At 40.1% G+C, this 24,193-nt stretch overlaps 2 protein-coding genes across 2 annotated transcripts in view; one reads left to right on the top strand and one right to left on the bottom strand.

Moving 5' to 3' along the window:
• The window catches only part of LOC142656537 (nmrA-like family domain-containing protein 1), a 396,968-nt gene that overhangs the window by 371,718 nt on the left and 1,057 nt on the right, over positions 1-24,193 (bottom strand). The window lies entirely within an intron of this gene.
• LOC142656124 (rhomboid-related protein 1-like) lies at positions 655-23,107 on the top strand. The gene is made up of 5 exons (XM_075831014.1): positions 655-1,083; positions 15,764-15,922; positions 17,396-17,620; positions 21,338-21,486; positions 22,921-23,107. The coding sequence occupies exons 1-5, from the start codon at positions 1,045-1,047 to the stop codon at positions 23,105-23,107; spliced, it is 759 nt and encodes a 252-aa protein (XP_075687129.1). The 5' UTR covers positions 655-1,044.

The following is a 24,193-nucleotide window of genomic DNA, read 5'->3' on the forward strand; positions in this document are numbered from 1 at the left end:
TTGTTGCTGGGTGATGATATATAGTGATGTATATACTGCAGGGAGAGGATACATTGTTGCTGGGTGATGATATATAGTGATGTATATACTGCAGGGAGAGGATATATTGTTGCTGTGTGATGATATATAGTGATGCATATACTGCAGGGAGAGGATACATTGTTGCCGGGTGATGATATATAGTGATGTATATACTGCAGGGAGAGGATACATTGTTGCCGGGTGATGATATATAGTGATGTATATACTGCAGGGAGAGGATACATTGTTGCTGGGTGATGATATATAGTGATGTATATACTGCAGGGAGAGGATACATTGTTGCTGTGTGATGATATATAGTGATGTATATACTGCAGGGAGAGGATACATTGTTGCTGGGTGATGATATATAGTGATGTATATACTGCAGGGAGAGGATACATTGTTGCTGTGTGATTGTATATAGTGATACATTGTTGCTGTGTGATTGTATATAGTGTTACATTGCTGCTGCGTTATGGAGGACATAGTGATGGGTTTGGGGGTCTCAGGTGAAGGGGCTGCATCTTCCCCTCCCTCCAGGATTGGCCCCTCATTCCCCGGCCTGTCATTGGCTGCTGGCTGCCACACACCCCCGTTCTGCCTCATTGGCATTCGCAGGCGGTGCCCAGGCCTGTGTGTGTGATGGGAGGGGGATGTGACAGTTCTCAGCCGTGTGTGGAAGCGTGGATTTGGTGGGCATCACCTGGATCTCCGGTGGTCTCCGTGTGTGCAGCCTCCCCGGCTGTGCCAGTGCTCGCATCCTTCCTGTAGCACCAGCTGCTGCCCATCACCCTCAGTCCCTGCATCCTGCCCATCTCCCCGGCCTCACTCCTGGCATCTCCTCTGCACTGGGCAGGAGGGGGAGCTGTCAATCATTCCTCCATCCTCCCCGGCCACTCGTTCCCCCTTCCCGGAGTCCCCACTCTCCCTCTGTAACCCTGGAGTGGGGGACGACTCTGCAGGTAGAGATCCCCCTCCACCACAGTGCAGCGGCCCCCACAACAGCCCCTCTGCGGGTATATGGACAGGAGCTCCCTGCTGCGCCTCATCCAGGGGCAGGTAAGACATGGGGGAGGGGAGCACAGAGCATGAGAGAGACAGCAGGGGATACTGAGTGCAAGAGACAGCATGAGAGAGACAGCAGGAGATACTGAGTGCAAGAGACAGCATGAGAGAGACAGCAGGAGATACTGAGTGCAAGAGACAGCATGAGAGAGACAGCAGGAGATACTGAGTGCAAGAGACAGCAGGAGAGAGACAGCAGGAGATACTGAGTGCAAGAGACAGCATGAGAGAGACAGCAGGAGATACTGAGTGCAAGAGACAGCATGAGAGAGACAGCAGGGGATACTGAGTGCAAGAGACAGCATGAGAGAGACAGCAGGGGATACTGAGTGCAAGAGACAGCAGGAGAGAGACAGCAGGAGATACTGAGTGCAAGAGACAGCAGGAGAGAGACAGCAGGGGATACTGAGTGCAAGAGACAGCATGAGAGAGACAGCAGGGGATACTGAGTGCAAGAGACAGCAGGAGAGAGACAGCAGGAGATACTGAGTGCAAGAGACAGCAGGAGAGAGACAGCAGGGGATACTGAGTGCAAGAGACAGCATGAGAGAGACAGCAGGGGATACTGAGTGCAAGAGACAGCAGGAGAGAGACAGCAGGAGATACTGAGTGCAAGAGACAGCAGGAGAGAGACAGCAGGAGATACTGAGTGCAAGAGACAGCATGAGAGAGACAGCAGGAGATACTGAGTGCAAGAGACAGCATGAGAGAGACAGCAGGGGATACTGAGTTCAAGAGACAGCATGAGAGAGACAGCAGGAGATACTGAGTGCAAGAGACAGCAGGAGAGAGACAGCAGGAGATACTGAGTGCAAGAGACAGCATGAGAGAGACAGCAGGGGATACTGAGTGCAAGAGACAGCAGGAGAGAGACAGCAGGAGATACTGAGTGCAAGAGACAGCAGGAGAGAGACAGCAGGAGATACTGAGTGCAAGAGACAGCATGAGAGAGACAGCAGGGGATACGGAGTTCAAGAGACAGCATGAGAGAGACAGCAGGAGATACTGAGTGCAAGAGACAGCAGGAGATACTGAGTTCAAGAGACAGCATGAGAGAGACAGCAGGAGAGAGACAGCAGGAGATACTGAGTGCAAGAGACAGCATGAGAGAGACAGCAGGAGATACTGAGTGCAAGAGACAGCATGAGAGACAGCAGGAGATACTGAGTGCAAGAGACAGCATGAGAGAGACAGCAGGGGATACTGAGTGCAAGAGACAGCATGAGAGAGACAGCAGGAGATACTGAGTGCAAGAGACAGCAGGAGAGAGACAGCAGGAGATACTGAGTGCAAGAGACAGCATGAGAGAGACAGCAGGAGATACTGAGTGCAAGAGACAGCAGGAGAGAGACAGCAAGGAGATACTGAGTGCAAGAGACAGCAGGAGAGAGACAGCAGGAGATACTGAGTGCAAGAGACAGCATGAGAGAGACAGCAGGAGATAGTGAGTGCAAGAGACAGCATGAGAGACAGCAGGAGATACTGAGTGCAAGAGACAGCAGGAGATACTGAGTGCAAGAGACAGCATGAGAGAGACAGCAGGGGATACTGAGTGCAAGAGACAGCAGGAGAGAGACACCAGGGGATACGGAGTGCAAGAGACAGCAGGAGAGAGACACCAGGGGATACGGAGTGCAAGAGACAGCATGAGAGAGACAGCAGGGGATACTGAGTGCAAGAGACAGCAGGAGAGAGACAGCAGGGGATACTGAGTGCAAGAGACAGCAGGGGATACTGAGTGCAAGAGACAGCAGGAGAGAGACAGCAGGGGATACTGAGTGCAAGAGACAGCAGGAGAGACACATCAGGGGATACTGAGTGCAAGAGACAGCATGACAGAGACAGCAGGGGATACTGAGTGCAAGAGACAGCAGGAGAGACACATCAGGGGATACTGAGTGCAGGAGACAGCATGTATGAGAGTGTATGAGAGAGACAGCAGGATGGTGACATCATATACTGTGTATGAGAGACAGCAGGAGAGTGACAGCATTTACTGAGTGTATGAGAGAGACAGCACGAGAGTGACAGCATTTACTGAGTGTATGAGAGAGACAGCACGAGAGTGACAGCATTTACTGAGTGTATGAGAGAGACAGCAGGAGAGTGACAGCATTTACTGAGTGTATGAGAGAGACAGCACGAGAGTGACAGCATTTACTGAGTGTATGAGAGAGACAGCAGGAGAGTGACAGCATTTACTGAGTGTATGAGAGAGACAGCACGAGAGTGACAGCATTTACTGAGTGTATGAGAGAGACAGCAGGAAAGTGCCAGCATTTACTGAGTGTATGAGAGGACGGAGGAGAGTGACTTTACATTGACATAGGTGAGAGAAATGTGAAGTGACATGAGGAGAGAGATCTTGGGGCTGGATAATGTAATACCATGTATTAATAATGAGTGCAGGGAGAGCTGACAGTGAGAGCAGTCATACATCTGACATCAGGGACACCATGAGACAGGTATGATCCCAGAGCACAGGACAGCTGAGAAGAAAACAGACTGGAAATTATTTATTATCTTGTTTTCTCTTTTCTGGGTTCTAACTTTGTGTCAAATTGCAGCAGTTACTAAAGTATGTGTCAGCGCAGGAGTGTCAGCGCAGGAGTGTCAGCGCAGGAGTGTCAGCGCAGGAGTGTCAGCGCAGGAGTGAGGAATGTTGATGGTTCATGAAAACTATAATACTGCCCCCTATATACAAGAATATAACGACCATAATACTGCCCCTATATACAAGAATATAACTACTATAATACTACCCTCTATATACAAGAATATAACTACTATAATACTGCCCCTATATACAAGAATATAACTACTATAATACTGCCCCTATATACAAGAATAGAACTACTATAATACTGCTCCTATATACAAGAATATAACTACTATAATACTGCCCCCTATATACAAGAATATAACTACTATAATACTGCCCCCTATATACAAGAATATAACTACTATAATACTGCCCCCTATATACAAGAATATAACTACTATAATACTGCCCCTATATACAAGAATATAACTACTATAATACTGCTCCCTATATACAAGAATATAACTACTATAATACTGCTCCCTATATACAAGAATATAACTACTATAATACTGCTCCCTATATACAAGAATATAACTACTATAATACTGCCCCCTATATACAAGAATATAACTACTATAATACTGCCCCTATATACAAGAATATAACTACTATAATACTGCCCCCTATATACAAGAATATAACTACTATAATACTGCCCCTATATACAAGAATATAACTACTATAATACTGCCCCCTATATACAAGAATATAACTACTATAATACTGCTCCTATATACAAGAATATAACTACTATAATACTGCTCCTATATACAAGAATATAACTACTATAATACTGCTCCCTATATACAAGAATATAACTACTATAATACTGCCCCCTATATACAAGAATATAACTACTATAATACTGCTCCTATATACAAGACTATAACTACTATAATACTGCTCCTATATACAAGAATATAACTACTATAATACTGCCTCCTATATACAAGAATATAACTACTATAATACTGCCCCTATATACAAGAATATAACTGCTATAATACTGCCCCTATATACAAGAATATAACTACTATAATACTGCCCCTATATACAAGAATATAACTACTATAATACTGCTCCCTATATACAAGAATATAACTACTATAATACTGCCCCTATATACAAGAATATAACTGCTATAATACTGCTCCTATATACAAGAATATAACTACTATAATACTGCCCATATATACAAGAATATAACTACTATAATACTGCCCCTATATACAAGAATATAACTACTATAATACTGCTCCCTATATACAAGAATATAACTACTATAATACTGCCCCAATATACAAGAATATAACTACTATAATACTGCCCCTATATACAAGAATATAACTACTATAATACTGCCCCTATATACAAGAATATAACTACTATAATACTGCCCCTATATACAAGAATATAACTACTAGAATACTGCCCCCTATATACAAGAATATACCTACTATAATACTCCCCACTATATACAAGAATATAACTACTATAATACTGCCCCCTATATACAGGAATATAACTACCATAATACTGCTCCTATATACAAGAATATAACTACCATAATACTGCTCCTATATACAAGAATATAACTACTATAATACTGCCCCCTATATACAAGAATATAACTACTATAATACTGCCTCTATATACAAGAATATAACTACTATAATACTGCCCCTATATACAAGAATATAACTACTATAATACTGCCACTATATACAAGAATATAACTACTATAATACTGCCCCTATATACAAAAATCTAACTACTATAATACTGCTCCCTATATACAAGAATATAACTACCATAATACTGCTCCTGTATACAAGAATATAACTACTATAATACTGCCCCCTATATACAAGAATATAACTACTATAATACTGCCCCTATATACAAGAATATAACTACTATAATACTGCCCCCTATATACAAGAATATAACTACTATAATACTGCTCCCTGTATACAGGAATTTAACGATTATAATACTGCTCCTATATACAGGAATATAACTACTATAATACTGCTCCTATATACAAGAATATAACTACTATAATACTGCCCCTATATACAAGAATATAACTACTATAATACTGCTCCTATATACAGGAATATAACTACTATAATACTGCGCCCTATATACAAGAATATAACTACTATAATACTGCTCCTATATACAGGAATATAACTACTATAATACTGCCCCCTATACACAAGAATATAACTACTATAATACTGCCCCTATATACAAGAATATAACTACTATAATACTGCCTCCTATATACAAGAATATAACTACTATAATACTGCCTCCTATATACAAGAATATAACTACTATAATACTGCCTCCTATATACAAGAATATAACTACTATAATACTGCCCCCTATATACAGGAATATAACTACTATAATACTGCCCCCTATATACAAGAATATAACTACTATAATACTGCTCCTATATACAAGAATATAACTACTATAATACTGCCCCTATATACAAGAATATAACTACTATAATACTGCCTCCTATATACAAGAATATAACTACTATAATACTGCTCATATATACAAGAATATAACTACTATAATACTGCCCCCTATATACAAGAATATAACTACTATAAGGGTATGTGCACACACTAATTACGTCCGTAATTGACGGACGTATTTCGGCCGCAAGTACCGGACCGAACACAGTGCAGGAAGCCGGGCTCCTAGCATCATAGTTATATACGATGCTAGGAGTCCCTGCCTCTCTGCAGGACAACTGTCCCGTACTGTAATCATGTTTTCAGTACGGGACAGTAGTTCCACGGAGAGGCAGGGACTCCTAGCATCGTACATAAGTATGATGCTAGGAGCCCGGCTCCCTGCACTGTGTTCGGTCCACTACTTGCGGCCGAAATACGTCCGTCAATTACGGACGTAATTAGTGTGTGTGCACATACCCTCATACTGCCAATATATACAATAATATAACTACTATAATACTGACCCTATATACAAGAATATAACTACTATAATACTGCTCATATATACAAGAATATAACTACTATAATACTGCCCATATATACAAGAATATAACTACTATAATACTGCCCCTATATACAAGAATATAACTACTATAATACTGCTCCCTATATACAAGAATATAACTACTATAATACTGCCCCAATATACAAGAATATAACTACTATAATACTGCCCCTATATACAAGAATATAACTACTATAATACTGCCCCTATATACAAGAATATAACTACTATAATACTGCCCCTATATACAAGAATATAACTACTAGAATACTGCCCCCTATATACAAGAATATACCTACTATAATACTCCCCACTATATACAAGAATATAACTACTATAATACTGCCCCCTATATACAGGAATATAACTACCATAATACTGCTCCTATATACAAGAATATAACTACCATAATACTGCTCCTATATACAAGAATATAACTACTATAATACTGCCCCCTATATACAAGAATATAACTACTATAATACTGCCTCTATATACAAGAATATAACTACTATAATACTGCCCCTATATACAAGAATATAACTACTATAATACTGCCACTATATACAAGAATATAACTACTATAATACTGCCCCATATACAAAAATCTAACTACTATAATACTGCCCCCTATATACAAGAATATAACTACCATAATACTGCTCCTATATACAAGAATATAACTACTATAATACTGCCCCCTATATACAAGAATATAACTACTATAATACTGCCCCTATATACAAGAATATAACTACTATAATACTGCCCCCTATATACAAGAATATAACTACTATAATACTGCTCCCTGTATACAGGAATTTAACGATTATAATACTGCTCCTATATACAGGAATATAACTACTATAATACTGCTCCTATATACAAGAATATAACTACTATAATACTGCCCCTATATACAAGAATATAACTACTATAATACTGCTCCTATATACAGGAATATAACTACTATAATACTGCGCCCTATATACAAGAATATAACTACTATAATACTGCTCCTATATACAGGAATATAACTACTATAATACTGCCCCCTATATACAATAATATAACTACTATAATACTGCCCCTATATACAAGAATATAACTACTATAATACTGCCTCCTATATACAAGAATATAACTACTATAATACTGCCCCCTATATACAAGAATATAACTACTATAATACTGCTCCTATATACAGGAATATAACTACTATAATACTGCCCCCTATACACAAGAATATAACTACTATAATACTGCCCCTATATACAAGAATATAACTACTATAATACTGCCTCCTATATACAAGAATATAACTACTATAATACTGCCTCCTATATACAAGAATATAACTACTATAATACTGCCTCCTATATACAAGAATATAACTACTATAATACTGCCCCCTATATACAGGAATATAACTACTATAATACTGCCCCCTATATACAAGAATATAACTACTATAATACTGCTCCTATATACAAGAATATAACTACTATAATACTGCCCCTATATACAAGAATATAACTACTATAATACTGCCTCCTATATACAAGAATATAACTACTATAATACTGCTCATATATACAAGAATATAACTACTATAATACTGCCCCCTATATACAAGAATATAACTACTATAATACTGCTCCTATATACAAGAATATAACTACTGTAAGGGTATGTGCACACACTAATTACGTCCGTAATTGACGGACGTATTTCGGCCGCAAGTACCGGACCGAACACAGTGCAGGAAGCCGGGCTCCTAGCATCATAGTTATATACGATGCTAGGAGTCCCTGCCTCTCTGCAGGACAACTGTCCCGTACTGTAATCATGTTTTCAGTACGGGACAGTAGTTCCACGGAGAGGCAGGGACTCCTAGCATCGTACATAAGTATGATGCTAGGAGCCCGGCTCCCTGCACTGTGTTCGGTCCACTACTTGCGGCCGAAATACGTCCGTCAATTACGGACGTAATTAGTGTGTGTGCACATACCCTCATACTGCCCATATATACAATAATATAACTACTATAATACTGACCCTATATACAAGAATATAACTACTATAATACTGCTCATATATACAAGAATATAACTACTATAATACTGCTCATATATACAAGAATATAACTACTATAATACTGCTCATATATACAAGAATATAACTACTATAATACTGCCCCCTATATACAAGACTATAACTACTATAATACTGCCCCTATATACAAGATTATAATTACTATAATACTGCTCCTATATGCAAGAATATAACTACTATAATACTGCCCCTATATACAAGAATATAACTACTATAATACTGTCCCATATACAAGAATATAACTACTATAATACTGCCCCTATATACAAGAATATAACTACTATAATACTGTCCCTATATACAAGAATATAACTACTATAATACTGCCCCTATGTACAAAAATATAACTACTATAATACTGCCCCCTATATACAAGAATATAACTACTATAATACTGCCCCTATATACAAGAATATAACTACTATAATACTGTCCCTATATACAAGAATATAACTACTATAATACTGTCCCTATATACAAGAATATAACTACTATAATACTGTCCCTATATACAAGAATATAACTACTATAATACTGGCTCCTATATACAAGAATATAACTACTATAATACTGCTCCTATATACAAGAATATAACTACTATAATACTGCTCCTTTATACAGGAATATAACTACTATAATACTGCTCCTTTATACAAGAATATAACTACTATAATACTGGCTCCTATATACAAGAATATAACTACTATAATACTGCCCCTATATACAAGAATATAACTACTATAATAATACTCCTATATACAAGAATATAACTACTATAATACTGCTCCTATATACAAGAATATAACTACTATAATACTGCTCCTATATACAAGAATATCACTACTATAATACTGCCCCTATATACAATATAACTACTATAATACTACCCTTATATACAAGAATATAACTACTATAATACTGCTCCTATATACAAGAATATAACTACTATAATACTGCCCCTATATACAAGAATATAACTACTATAATACTGCCCCTATATACAAGAATATAACTACTATAATACTGCCCCCTATATACAAGAATATAACTACTATAATACTGCCCCCTATATACAAGAATATAACTACCGTATTTTCCGGACTATAAGGCGCACATAAAATGCTGAGAATTTCTCAGAAATAGAAAGTGCGCCTTATAATCCGGTGCGCCTTATATATGAACCCGACAGTAAAGAGAGGGGTTCATACAGGATCCTTTACCTCTATCGTGGGCGGCAGGGGTCGGCGGCGGCATACCACAGCACACACCATGCTCCTCCCCCCCGTGCGCCTATGAATTTATTCTTCACTTGGGTTTTTACAGTATCCATAAATGGATTGAGCATTACGGCCACCGTAGTCAGGAGCCACACTGAGTGATACTTACAGCTCTGTGCGCAGGATCCTTGCAATATATCTGTGCTTTAGCGTTAACTATACCCACTACCCCAAAAAATGCCTCCTGTTAAGAGACATGCTTATGATGCAGGTTTCAAGCTTAAAGCTATAAGTTATGCAGTAGAGCATGGAAATAGGGCAGCTGCAAGAGAATTCAACATTAATGAATCCATGGTGCGTAAGTGGAGAAAACAAGAAGATGCCCTCCGCCAAGTAAAGAAGACCAAACTGAGTTTCCGAGGAAACAAAGCAAGGTGGCCACAGTTGGAGGACGAAATAGAACAGTGGGTTATGGAACAGAGAAACGCAGGTAGAAGCGTCTCCACTGTCTCTATTCGACTCAAAGCCACTGCTTTAGCACGTGACATGGAGATCAAGGACTTTCGAGGAGGTCCTTCATGGTGCTTTCGTTTCATGAAAAGGCGTCATCTCTCCATTCGCACCAGAACTACTGTGTGCCAGCAATTACCAAAGGATTATGAAGAGAAGCTGGCCATTTTCCGCACCTACTGCATAACCAAGATAAATGAAAAGAATATCCAGCCAGAACACATTATTAACATGGATGAGGTTCCCCTCACTTTCGATATCCCCGTAAACCGTACTGTTGAGAAAACAGGGACCAGTACGATATCTATACGTACCACAGGAAATGAGAAGTCATCTTTCACTGTAGTTCTCGCTTGTCAGGCTAATGGCCAGAAACTACCACCCATGGTAATTTTCAAGAGGAAGACTTTGCCTAAAGAAAATTTTCCTGCTGGTGTCATCATTAAGGCTAACCCAAAGGGCTGGATGGATGAGGAGAAGATGAGTGAGTGGCTGAGGGAGGTCTACGTCAAGAGACCGGGTGGCTTTTTTCACAAATCCCCATCCCTATTGGTCTGTGACTCGATGCGCGCCCACGTGACCGATACTGTCAAAGCCCAAGTGAAGAAAACTAATTCGGAGCTTGCTGTCATCCCTGGTGGATTAACCAAAGAGCTCCAGCCGCTAGATATCAGCATCAACAGGTCATTTAAAGTTAAATTGCGAGCTGCATGGGAGCATTGGATGACAGAAGGTGACCACACATTCACCAACACAGGGAGGCAACGCCGTGCGAGTTATGCCACTATGTGCCAGTGGATCGTGGATGCCTGGAAGAATGTATCAGTCTCCAGTGTCATCCGAGCTTTCAGGAAGGCTGGAATCACCACTGAAGAGCCTAGCAGCAGCAACGAGACCGACTCGGATAATGAAGAGGAGGACCCCATGCTTGATGCCGAAATCGCCCAACTGTTCAACTCCGACACTGAAGATGACGGATTTGATGGATTTCTGGTGGAGGAATGAACTGAAAAAGTACGGTAAACGTTTTGATTTGCAATTACAGCTGAACCAGTTGCAAGTTATTGTTAAAAAGTGTAATAAATTTTGACTTGCAGTCTGAGCAATGGTTTATTTAACGGTAATGTGCTGCGCCTTATAATCCAGTGCGCCTTATATATGAAACAAGATTGCTTATAAGGCGCTCATAGAAAGTGCGCCTTATAATCCGGTGCGCCTTATAATCCGGAAAATACGGTACTATAATACTGCTCCTATCTACAAGAACATGACTACTATAATACTGCCCCCTATATACAAGAATATAACTACTATAATACTGCCCCTATATACAAGAATATAACTACTATAATACTGCCCCTATATACAAGAATATAACTACTATAATACTGCCCCCTATATACAAGAATATAACTACTATAATACTGCCCCCGATATACAAGAATATAACTACTATAATACTGCCCCTATATACAAGAATATAACTACTATAATACTGCCCCCTATATACAAGAATATAACTACTATAATACTGCCCCCTATATACAAGAATATAACTACTATAATACTGCCCCCTATATACAAGAATATAACTACTATAATACTGCCCCCTATATACAAGAATATAACATCTATAATACTGCCCCCTATGGACCGGACTATGGATCTGAATGAGTGGGATAATTCTAGGCCATAGGTGAAGCGCGAGTACTAGGTATTGGAGGTAGATGTAGCTGAAGTCTTGGAGTTTATGTGTTAATTCATGGATTCGGCTGGATGTCTTGGGGATGTGCGGGGAGTATTGTGAGGTGTCGTGTATGGAGGACGTGTGGGTGTGCAGTGAATAGAGGTCGGTGGGACTGATTGAATACAAGATGAAGGTAATAAGTGGTGGAGAGATCGCTGTGGGGCGGGTAGAGCGGGTCATAGAGCAGGATTTTCTGTGTGTGGGCGACTTGTGATATGAAAATAAACTTCACGATGGAGTCAATAAGACACTTATTAAGAGAAAACAAGGACAGAAGGAATACAGCGAAGAAAATAGAAAACAGCCTGCACAACCAACGCGGGGAGACGGCCTGCCCTGGTGGTGGGGTGGCACATATGGCACAGTAGGGCCTACAGGATAATAAGCAGAACCGTCAGGGACATCCAATGAGCAGAGATGGGGACCAGTAAAGGAGGCAGCTGTTTGGGGTGCATTATAATGGGGAGGCAGGCACAGCAGTCTCTTTAATTTACCGTGAACTTACATGTCTAGGAATCACGAGGGACAGTTATTGCTGAGAATTGCACCTTACACGGGCAAACGACTGCTCATATTCCTGATCATAGCCCTGTGTGCGCTTGTTTGTCGACTCATCAGGTCTTTTTTTTGCAAACCTAAAAAACTAGACACTTGTCGGCAGCACATCTCCCCATGTAAATATGAGACCTGCTGCCGACAAAATCCAAAGAGTACGGAGAACAACTGTTATAAGGATTATTTATCCCCGTACTCACAATCGTCGCTCCATGTATGGTCTCTTGGTCCTCTATACTACACCACACAGGAGAGCTGACAGCTCCTCTATACCACACCACACAGGAGAGCTGACAGCTCCTCTATACTACACCACACAGGAGAGCTGACAGATCCTCTATACTACACCACACAGGAGAGCCGACAGCTCCTCTATACTACACCACACAGGAGAGCCGACAGATCCTCTACACTACACCACACAGGAGAACTGAGAGATCCTCTATACTACACCACACAGGAGAGCCGACAGCTCCTCTATACTACACCACACAGGAGAGCCGACAGCTCCTCTATACTACACCACACCACACAGGAGAGCCGACAGCTCCTCTATACTACACCACACAGGAGAGCTGACAGATCCTCTATACTACACCACACAGGAGAGCTGACAGCTCCTCTATACCACACCACACAGGAGAGCTGACAGATCCTCTATACTACACCACACAGGAGAGCCGACAGCTCCTCTATACTACACCACACAGGAGAGCCGACAGCTCCTCTATACTACACCACACAGGAGAGCTGACAGCTCCTCTATACTACACCATACAGGAGAGCTGACAGATCCTCTATACTACACCACACAGGAGAGCTGACAGCTCCTCTATACTACACCACACAGGAGAGCTGACAGATCCTCTATACTACACCACACAGGAGAGCTGACAGCTCCTCTATACTACACCACACAGGAGAGCTGACAGCTCCTCTATACTACACCACACAGGAGAGCTGACAGATCCTCTATACTACACCACACCGGAGAGCTGAAAGCTCCTCTATACTACACCACACAGGAGAGCCGACAGCTCCTCTATACTACACCACACAGGAGAGCTGACAGATCCGCTATACTACACCACACAGCAGAGCTGACAGCTCCTCTATACTACACCACACAGGAGAGCTGACAGCTCCTCTATACTACACCACACAGGAGAGCCGACAGATCCTCTATACTACACCACACAGGAGAGCTGACAGCTCCTCTATACTACACCACACAGGAGAGCTGACAGATCCTCTATACTACACCACACAGGAGAGCTGACAGATCATCTATACTACACCACACAAGAGCTGACAGATCCTCTATACTACACCACACAGGAGAGCTGACAGCTCCTCTATACTACACCACACAGGAGAGCTGACAGCTCCTCTATACCACACCACACAGCAGAGCTGACAGCTCCTCTATACTACACCACACAGGAGAGCTGACAGCTCCTCTATACTACATCACACAGGAGAGCTGACAGATCCTCTATACTACACCACACAGGAGAGCTGACAGCTCCTCTATACTACACCACACAGGAGAGCTGACAGATCCTCTATACTACACCACACAGGAGAGCTGACAGATCCTCTATACTACACCACACAGGAGAGCTGACAGATCCTCTATACTACACCACACAGGAGAGCTGACAGATCCTCTATACTACACCACACAGGAGAGCTGACAGCTCCTCTATACCACACCACACAGGAGAGCTGACTGACCCTCTATACTACATCACACAGGAGAGCCGACAGCTCCTCTATACTACATCACACAGGAGAGCCGACAGCTCCTCTATACTACACCACACAGGAGAGCGGACAGATCCTCTATACTACACCACACAGGAGAGCTGTCAGATCCTCTATACTACACCACACAGGAGACCGGACATATCCTCTATACTACACCACACCACACAGGAGAGCTGACAGCTCCTCTACACTACACAGGAGAGCTGACAGATCCTCTATACTACACCACACAGGAGAGCTGACAGATCCTCTATACTACACCACACAGGAGAGCTGACAGATCCTCTATACTACACCACACAGGAGAGCTGACAGCTCCTCTATACTACACCACACAGGAGAGCTGACAGCTCCTCTATACTACACCACACATGAGAGCTGACAGCTCCTCTATACTACACCACACAGGAGAGCTGACAGATCCTCTATACTACACCACACAGGAGAGCTGACAGCTCCTCTATACTACACCCCACAGGAGAGCTGACAGCTCCTCTATACTACACCCCACAGGAGAGCTGACAGCTCCTCTATACTACACCACACAGGAGAGCTGACAGATCCTCTATACTACACCACACAGGAGAGCTGACAGATCCTCTATACTACACCACACAGGAGAGCTGACAGATCCTCTATACTACACCACACAGGAGAGCTGACAGATCCTCTATACTACACCACACAGGAGAGCTGACAGATCCTCTATACTACACCACACAGCAGAGCTGACAGCTCCTCTATACTACACCACACAGGAGAGCTGACAGCTCCTCTATACTCCACCACACAGGAGAGCTGACAGATCCTCTATACTACACCACACAGGAGAGCCGACAGGACTTGTGCCATATTTATGTAGCATGATTTTCACCAAGACTACCAGTTTTTCATTTGTAGGTTTGGTTGAAAATGTCACAGATGCAGCTATTTATACCTCTCATGCTCAGTGGATCATGAAGGTTTTCACTCTGTCCTAGACCTGAATGATTGTGGCTTGATGGACATATTCTAGTAGTTATAATTTAGCGCCATTTCTGCAGACACAAAACATCACGTTTAATGAATGCGCCAACGGTCTAGGTTATACCAGCAGTTTTCTCTTTTCAGCTTGACCCAGACAACACGGGTTTTGTATGTGCCGAAACCTTCGCCGCTCTGGTAAATAACCATGAGCTGCCCCTGGACCCCGCCAAGCTGGAGATGTTATTTGCCCTGTCACAGGGCAATGAAGAGGGACAGATCTGTTACCCACAGCTTGTGGACCTGGTGAGTAATACACATATAAACCATCCCAGGAATGGATCGGAGAACTGCTCCTTTATGAAAAAAAATTGGGATGACCACATGGTGTTGCCAGTACCTGAGTGTATGATCCCGGCCTTACAATTAATTCTTAAAGGGCTCGTCCAGTTTTATGGAAATAAAGCCTAATCTTTGTACGAGAAGTTCTGCAACTTTCTATTAGACTTTATGTTTCAATTCCTCATCATGTTCAAGATCTCTGCTTACTTTCAGTGACAAACCGCTAAAAATGCTTCCTGCTCTTACAGCTGAGAGATATGAGGGAGCTATTCATGTGTTTCTAATAAGCATAATAAGATTAGTAACCTGTTTGTTGATGGTTTAAATAAGGCTGTATTCACACATGCAGGTTTTGATGAGGTTTTTGTTCATTTTTTTAAATTCCGTTTTTAAAGCCAAAAACAGGTTTGGATGATGAAGGTACTTTTCTTATTTCAATCCACTCCTGGTTTTGGCTTCAAAAACTGCATAAGAAAAACCTGAACAATACCTGCACGTGTGAATACACCTTTATAAAACACATAAAAGGGATCCGGTTATCTAGATTCTATTAACGACTCACAGCCCATCACTATGCATTCTGAGTAGCAAAAAAAGAAACATAACATAAAAGATCAGTCAACAGCAGCTTGTTGATTCTGTCTAGAGCTTTTTCTACATGTGAATATGCAATGGTCATGTATATGTTTAGCATACGACGTATGTGGACGCTCCTGTTTTAAGAAGCATCAGGTATTCATGTGTTAATGAGTCCAGCTGTCCTGGTTAGGCTGGGCTTTCATGGCGCGATCAAAATGCCTTTTTTTTGCCGCGGTTCGTGACAAAACTGCACAATTTTGCCGCTATTTTAAAGAAAAAATTGCGCCAATTAACGCATTTTGACCGCGACGTGAGAACCCAGCCTTATTCTCACAAGCCCTGAAAGAGTTAAAATAAGATTTGTCAACAGCAGCTTGTTGATGGTTTCAATGTAGCAGCAGATTTTACTTTCTCAACCCAGCACAGAGCAAAAACTAATGAAAAAATAAGGCCGAAAAGTGTGATGCGCGTTTTATAAATTCATGTGAAAACATAAAAATATTGTTAATGGTCAATACCTCAGACCGGGAGGTGTAACTTGAATCTCCGGGGGTCACAATGCAAAATCTGTAACAGGGTCCCCACCTATTAAAGAATACTGGTGTCTCCTCATGTAACAGAGGGGCCTTTGGGCTCACATAGGCCCCAGGGCAGCATGCGACTGCTACCTCAGCTCCCCCTATAGCTAGGCCCCTGCTGTAGGTAACTCATGAGGGCAGACGTTACGGTTCCTCTGGTCTATATTCAAAAATTGTAACCCAATAACCGGCATATAATAGGGAACAACTGGTTAATAGATCACAGATCATACACGACCGCCATCTTATCTAACATGGATTCCTTACTGATACCCTACAGATAAGCAGCAAGAGGTCCAGTAGTTTCCGCAGAGCCATCAGCGGCGGCCAGAGAGCTCTCCCCCGGGATGTGCTGCTGGATCAGGCTGGACTGGGGGTCTATAAAAGATTTGTACGTTATGTGGCATATGAGATCCTGCCGGGGGAGATGGAGAGGCGGTGGTACTTCTACCAGCATCGCCCGTGTCCACCACCTGTATTCATGGCAGCCGTGACTCTGACACAGGCAAGTAACCAATGAGAACTGGTTTACATGACAAATGCATCTCCCTCTCTCTAATATCTATCTCATATCTATCTCTCTAATTAATATCTATCTATCTATCTCATATCTATCTATCTATCTCATATCTATCTCATATCTATCTATCTCATATCTATCTATCTATCTCATATCTATCTATCTCATATCTATCTATCTCATATCTATCTCTCTCATATCTATCTATCTATCTATCTCATATCTATCTATCTATCAATCTCTCTAATATCTATCTATCTCTCTAATATCTATCTATCAATCTCATATCTATCTATCTATCAATCTCATATCTATCTATCTATCTCATATCTATCTATCTATCTATCTATCTCTCATATCTATCTATCTATCTATCTCATATCTATCTATCTATCTATCTCTCATATCTATCTCATATCTATCTATCTATCTCATATCTATCTATCTATCTCATATCTATCTATCTCTCTAATATCTATCTATCTCTCTAATATCTATCTATCTATCTCATATCTATCTATCTATCTATCTATCTCATATCTATCTATCTCATATCTATCTCATATCTATCTATCTCTCTAATATCTATCTATCTATCTATCTCATATCTATCTATCTATCTCTCATATCTATCTCATATCTATCTATCTATCTATCTCATATCTATCTATGTATCTATCTATCTCATATCTATCTATCTCTCTAATATCTATCTATCTCATATCTATCTCTCTAATATCTATCTATCTCATATCTATCAATCTATCTCATATCTATCTATCTCTCTAATATCTATCTATCTATCTATCTCATATCTATCTCTCTAATATCTATCAATCTCATATCTATCTATCTATCTATCTATCAATCTCATATCTATCTATCTATCTCATATCTATCTATCTATCTATCTCATATCTATCTATCTATCTCATATCTATCTATCTATCTATCTATCTATCTATCTATCTATCTATCTCATATCTATCTATCTATCTATCTCATATCTATCTATCTATCTCATATCTATCTATCTATCTCATATCTATCTATCTATCTATCTATCTATCTCATATCTATCTATCTCATATCTATCTCTCTAATATCTATCTATCTATCTCATATCTATCTCATATCTATCTATCTATCTCATATCTATCTATCTATCTCATATCTATCTATCTATCTCATATCTATCTATCTATCTCTCTAATATCTATCTATCTCATATCTATCTCTCTAATATCTATCTATCTCATATCTATCAATCTATCTCATATCTATCTATCTCTCTAATATCTATCTATCTATCTCATATCTATCTCTCTAATATCTATCAATCTCATATCTATCTATCTATCTATCAATCTCATATCTCATATCTATCTATCTATCTATCTATCTCATATCTATCTATCTATCTATCTATCTCATATCTATCTATCTATCTCATATCTATCTATCTATCTATCTATCTCATATCTATCTATCTATCTATCTCATATCTATCTATCTATCTCATATCTATCTATCTATCTCATATCTATCTATCTCATATCTATCTCTCTAATATCTATCTATCTATCTCATATCTATCTATCTATCTCATATCTATCTATCTATCTATCTATCTCATATCTATCTATCTCATATCTATCTCATATCTATCTATCTATCAATCTCTCTAATATCTATCTATCAATCTCATATCTATCTATCTATCAATCTCATATCTATCTATCTATCTATCTCATATCTATCTCTCTAATATCTATCTATCTCTCTAATATCTATCTATCTATCTCATATCTATCTATCTATCTATCTCATATCTATCTATCTCATATCTATCTATCTCTCTAATATCTATCTATCTCATATCTATCTATCTATCTCATATCTATCTATCTATCTATCTATCTCTCATATCTATCTATCTCATATCTATCTATCTATCTATCTCATATCTATCTATCTATCTCATATCTATCTATCTCTCTAATATCTATCTATCTCATATCTATCTATCTCATATCTATCTATCTATCTCTCTAATATCTATCTATCCATCTCATATCTATCTCTCTAATATCTATCAATCTCATATCTATCTATCTATCAATCTCATATCTATCTATCTATCTCATATCTATCTATCTATCTCTCTAATATCTATCTATCTATCATATCTATCTATCTCATATCTACCTATCTCATATCTATCTCATATCTATCTATCTCATATCTATCTATCTAATATCTATATCTCATATCTATCTATCTATCTCATATCTATCTATCTAATATCTATCTATCTCTCATATCTATCTCTCTAATATATATCTATCTCATATCTATCTATCTATCTATCTCATATCTATCAATCTATCTCATATCTATCTATCTCTCTCATATCTATCTATCTCTCTAATATCTATCTATCTATCTCATATCTATCTATCTATCTATCTATCTATCTATCTCATATCTATCTATCTATCTATCTATCTATCTCATATCTATCTCTCTCTAATATCTATCTATCTCTCTAATATCTATCTATCTATCTCATATCTATCTATCTCATATCTATCTATCTCTCTAATATCTATCTATCTATCTCATATCTATCTATCTATCTCATATCTATCTATCTCTCTAATATCTATCTATCTATCTATCTCATATCTATCTATCTATCTATCTCATATCTATCTATCTAATATCTATCTATCTCATATCTATCTCTCTAATATCTATCTATCTCATATCTATCTCATATCTATCTATCTCTCTAATATCTATCTATCTATCTCTCTAATATCTATCTATCTCATATCTATCTATCTATCTCATATCTATCTATCTCTCGAATATCTATCTATCTCATATCTATCTATCTCATATCTATCTATCTCTCTAATATCTATCTATCTCTCTAATATCTATCTATCTCTCTAATATCTATCTATCTCTCTAATATCTATCGATCTCTCTAATATCTATCGATCTCATATCTATCAATCTCATATCTATCAATCTCATATCTATCAATCTCATATCTATCTCATATCTATCTATCTCATATCTATCTATCTCTCTAATATCTATCTATCTCTCTAATATCTATCTATCTCTCTAATATCTATCTATCTCTCTAATATCTATCTATCTCTCTAATATCTATCGATCTCATATCTATCGATCTCATATCTATCAATCTCATATCTATCAATCTCATATCTATCTATCTCTCATATCTATCTATCTCTCTAAGATCTATCTATCTATCTCATATCTATCTATCTCTCTCATATCTATCTATCTCTCTCTCTAATATCTATCTCTCCCTCTCATATCTATCTATCTATCTATCTATCTATCTATCTATCTATCAATCTCTCTCTCAGATCTATCTATCTTGTTCATAGATAATAGTTTATTTTCCATATCAGAAGATGAGGTTGGCTGATGATTGAACCAGATTGATTGAGTCCAGTGCTCTTGTGTGTGTGGTCAGTAGATCTGATTGCTTGCAGATCGTCTTGAATGGATCTTGTGTGGGGTATCTGGGAGATCTATGGAATGACAGCCGGGCTTGTTTAGTATTTGAAAGAGAAGAAAGCCACAGCCTGCTACCTAAGGGGTTAATAGTCCACTGGCCTTCTTCTGCTGTTCTTAGGCCTGTCTCATCCACTCTAGATCATCGTGTTCCTGTGTTACGGGATCAAACTGAACAAGTGGGTATTACAGACATACCACCCAGAGTACATGAAGAGCCCCCTCGTATACCACCCGGGACATCGGGCAAAAGCTTGGCGCTTCCTTACCTATATGTTCATGCATGTTGGGTAAGTGTCAAACTCAGTTGACCCCGGTAGTATGTTGTTTTTGGTATGGAAAAATGGTGTTGGGTTGGGGCGCTACAAGAGAGAGGTGGTCACTATCCTTCCTGACATGACAAATTGGGAAAAGTTTGAATTGACAGAGCACCTGCCTTACATCAGAAGCTGAAACCCCAGACGTTTGTCATTTTTAGTTATTTTTCACATTATTGCGATTTTTTTTTTCAATTTTTTGCATCATGGAAACCATCAACAAGCTGCTGTTAATGGATCTAATTTTATTTATAAACATATCTGGTACTTTGCTTGTGCAAGGGTGTATTGTTTAGAACGAGCGGATAGTCCTGAATAACCGCTGTAGATCAGCTTATTATCACTTCGAAGCCCAAATTGCGCCCTCAGACACAGAAGTCGGCCCACCTCCAAAATCACTGGTAGGGTATTAAATCTTTTTTTCTATTCTTTGAGAAAAAGGAGGGATCTTTTAAGTAGCTTGTAAATATTGAGACATAAGAACAGACAGTGGCAGCTCCCCTGCTTGCTGACGGTTTCCATATAGCAAAATCAGATTTCTTAAATCAACCAAAGTACAAAATGGACGTAAATGTAATTGAAACAGTAAAAGAGGTAATGAAGATCTATAAGAGACATGCCGGACTTCACATTTCCTGACCGGATGGACGATCACTTTAGATCAGAACGTACATGTCTTTTCGGTCGGGTTTTTCTGAAGGATCGAGGTTTCGTTAGGCGGAGATATGGTGTTAAATAAATCTGCTTGGAGATGCAGGAGATATTTTTTCGTGTGATTTGTGAGTCGCCATGGTTACCAGGTACTTGAGATTGTACATTGAGGCTCTACAGATGTTTTTCCTGGATTTTGGTGCATTAAACATGAATCCTATTTTATGAAAAACCGCTCGCTGCCAGTAAATAATACAAAACGAAGGCAAGATCAGACACGCAGAGCAAAATCGGGGTTAGTTGATTTTTTTTTCCCCCGTAACCCTCCCCAACTAACCCCTTTTTATTAATTTTTTTTGCAGCCACCTGAAAAGGGGCAGGGCTTCCTTAAAGGGGCGTGGCTATAACGCGGCATGGTTGTGGTGGATTTAGCGTAACTCGGCCAAAGTTTTACAAACCTTAATATTGGGAGGCATGAATACTTTTGCATCCACACTGTAATGACCCATCATCACCAGAAGGCGGACATGGTTTTCGGATGCCCCGATTCACTTTCACTGAGGTGACTGCTTCTCATCAGACTGAGACTCCAAAAATGGAGGGGGCACTTAGTAGGGTCTTGCATAAGCTTAATGTTCTAAATAGAGATGTGCTAAGAAAAATAGAATCCATCAGCAGGACCTAGCCTGCTTGTTGATGGTTTCTCTGACCTGGCTTCTTAAATGCTTTAGATAAAAATAATCACCCCCCTTTCAGGCTTTGCAACCTAATGAAGACCCTGCAGAATAGTGTCCCTGGGGGGTCAGGTGTCCACGCCCTGGTGACCTGGCGGTGCGGTGCCCTATACTTGGTGGCCATTTGGTTACCTAGTCTATTGCAGCTTCGCCCTGGCAGAGGACTCCTGCATAGATTTGCCATTCAGGAGTCTGGAAAAGCTGGGTGACAACACGGCGGCAGCGGTAATGGAGGATGTAATAAGAGCTGAGGTCTGTGTGTGGCGCTGTAATGTTTCATACGTACCTCTGTGCCCGGCCGGCCCGGGTGTAGTATAGTTATTCACATTTCTCCGCGCTCCCTTACTCCCATCATTCTCTTCTGCTTTATTGAACCACCCAGTGCCTGTTCCATGCATTGATCCCAAGGCCATAGTCGCGGTTGTCATGGTAACACAAGCGCATAACTGACATCCTAATTATAGGCCTCGCAGAGGTTCATCCCCATCTCAGGGGTCCCAGCAGCCTGTGTGCCCCCGCCTGCTCTTATTATAGCAGTGATATTATCACTGCCGGAGACTCGCGAGAATATGACGGAAGATTTATATTAAAAAAATTAAAAATCCATGGTTCTATATTGGGACCCAGCGCAGGACCACGATGCAAAATCTGCTAAAGTCAAAGCACTCCATGCCTGGAGCACAGGAAGAAACAACTGCTTACCACTAGATGGCGCTCTGGATAGTCGTCTCCTTTGTTAACCCCCTTCCCACCCCGGCTGTTATCCAGATATGATTTTCTGGATTGATTGATTGATTTCTGATACTTATATAGCGCCAACATATTCCACAGCGCTGTACAAAGGTCCACGCTTACTGTCCCCATTGGGTCTCACAATCTAAGTTCCCTATCAGTATGTTTGTGGGGTGTGGGAGGAAACTGGAGTACCCGGAGTAAACGCATGCAAACCGAGCGCTGCAAGGCACCGGTGCTAACCACCGAGCTGAGGTGGAATGTCTCCTTAAAGGGGTTGTCCAGAGTTACAAAAGCATAGCGGCTTTCTTCCATAGACAGCGCCACACCTGTCCACAGGTTCTGTGTGGTATTACAATTTAGCCCAATTCACTTGCATGAAGCGGAGCTGCAATACCAGACACAACCCATGGACAAGTGTGGCGCTGTTTCTGCAAGAAAACAGCCATGTTTTCCTAAATCTTGACAACCCCTTTAAGGAGGAGTTAGAAACGTCACTAGGTGCAGAAGATAGATCTGACCTTAAAGGGATCGTCCAGTTTAGAAAACCCGTTTCCATACAC

Source organism: Rhinoderma darwinii, chromosome 6 (genome assembly GCF_050947455.1).
Source record: "Rhinoderma darwinii isolate aRhiDar2 chromosome 6, aRhiDar2.hap1, whole genome shotgun sequence".
NCBI lineage: Eukaryota > Metazoa > Chordata > Amphibia > Anura > Rhinodermatidae > Rhinoderma > Rhinoderma darwinii.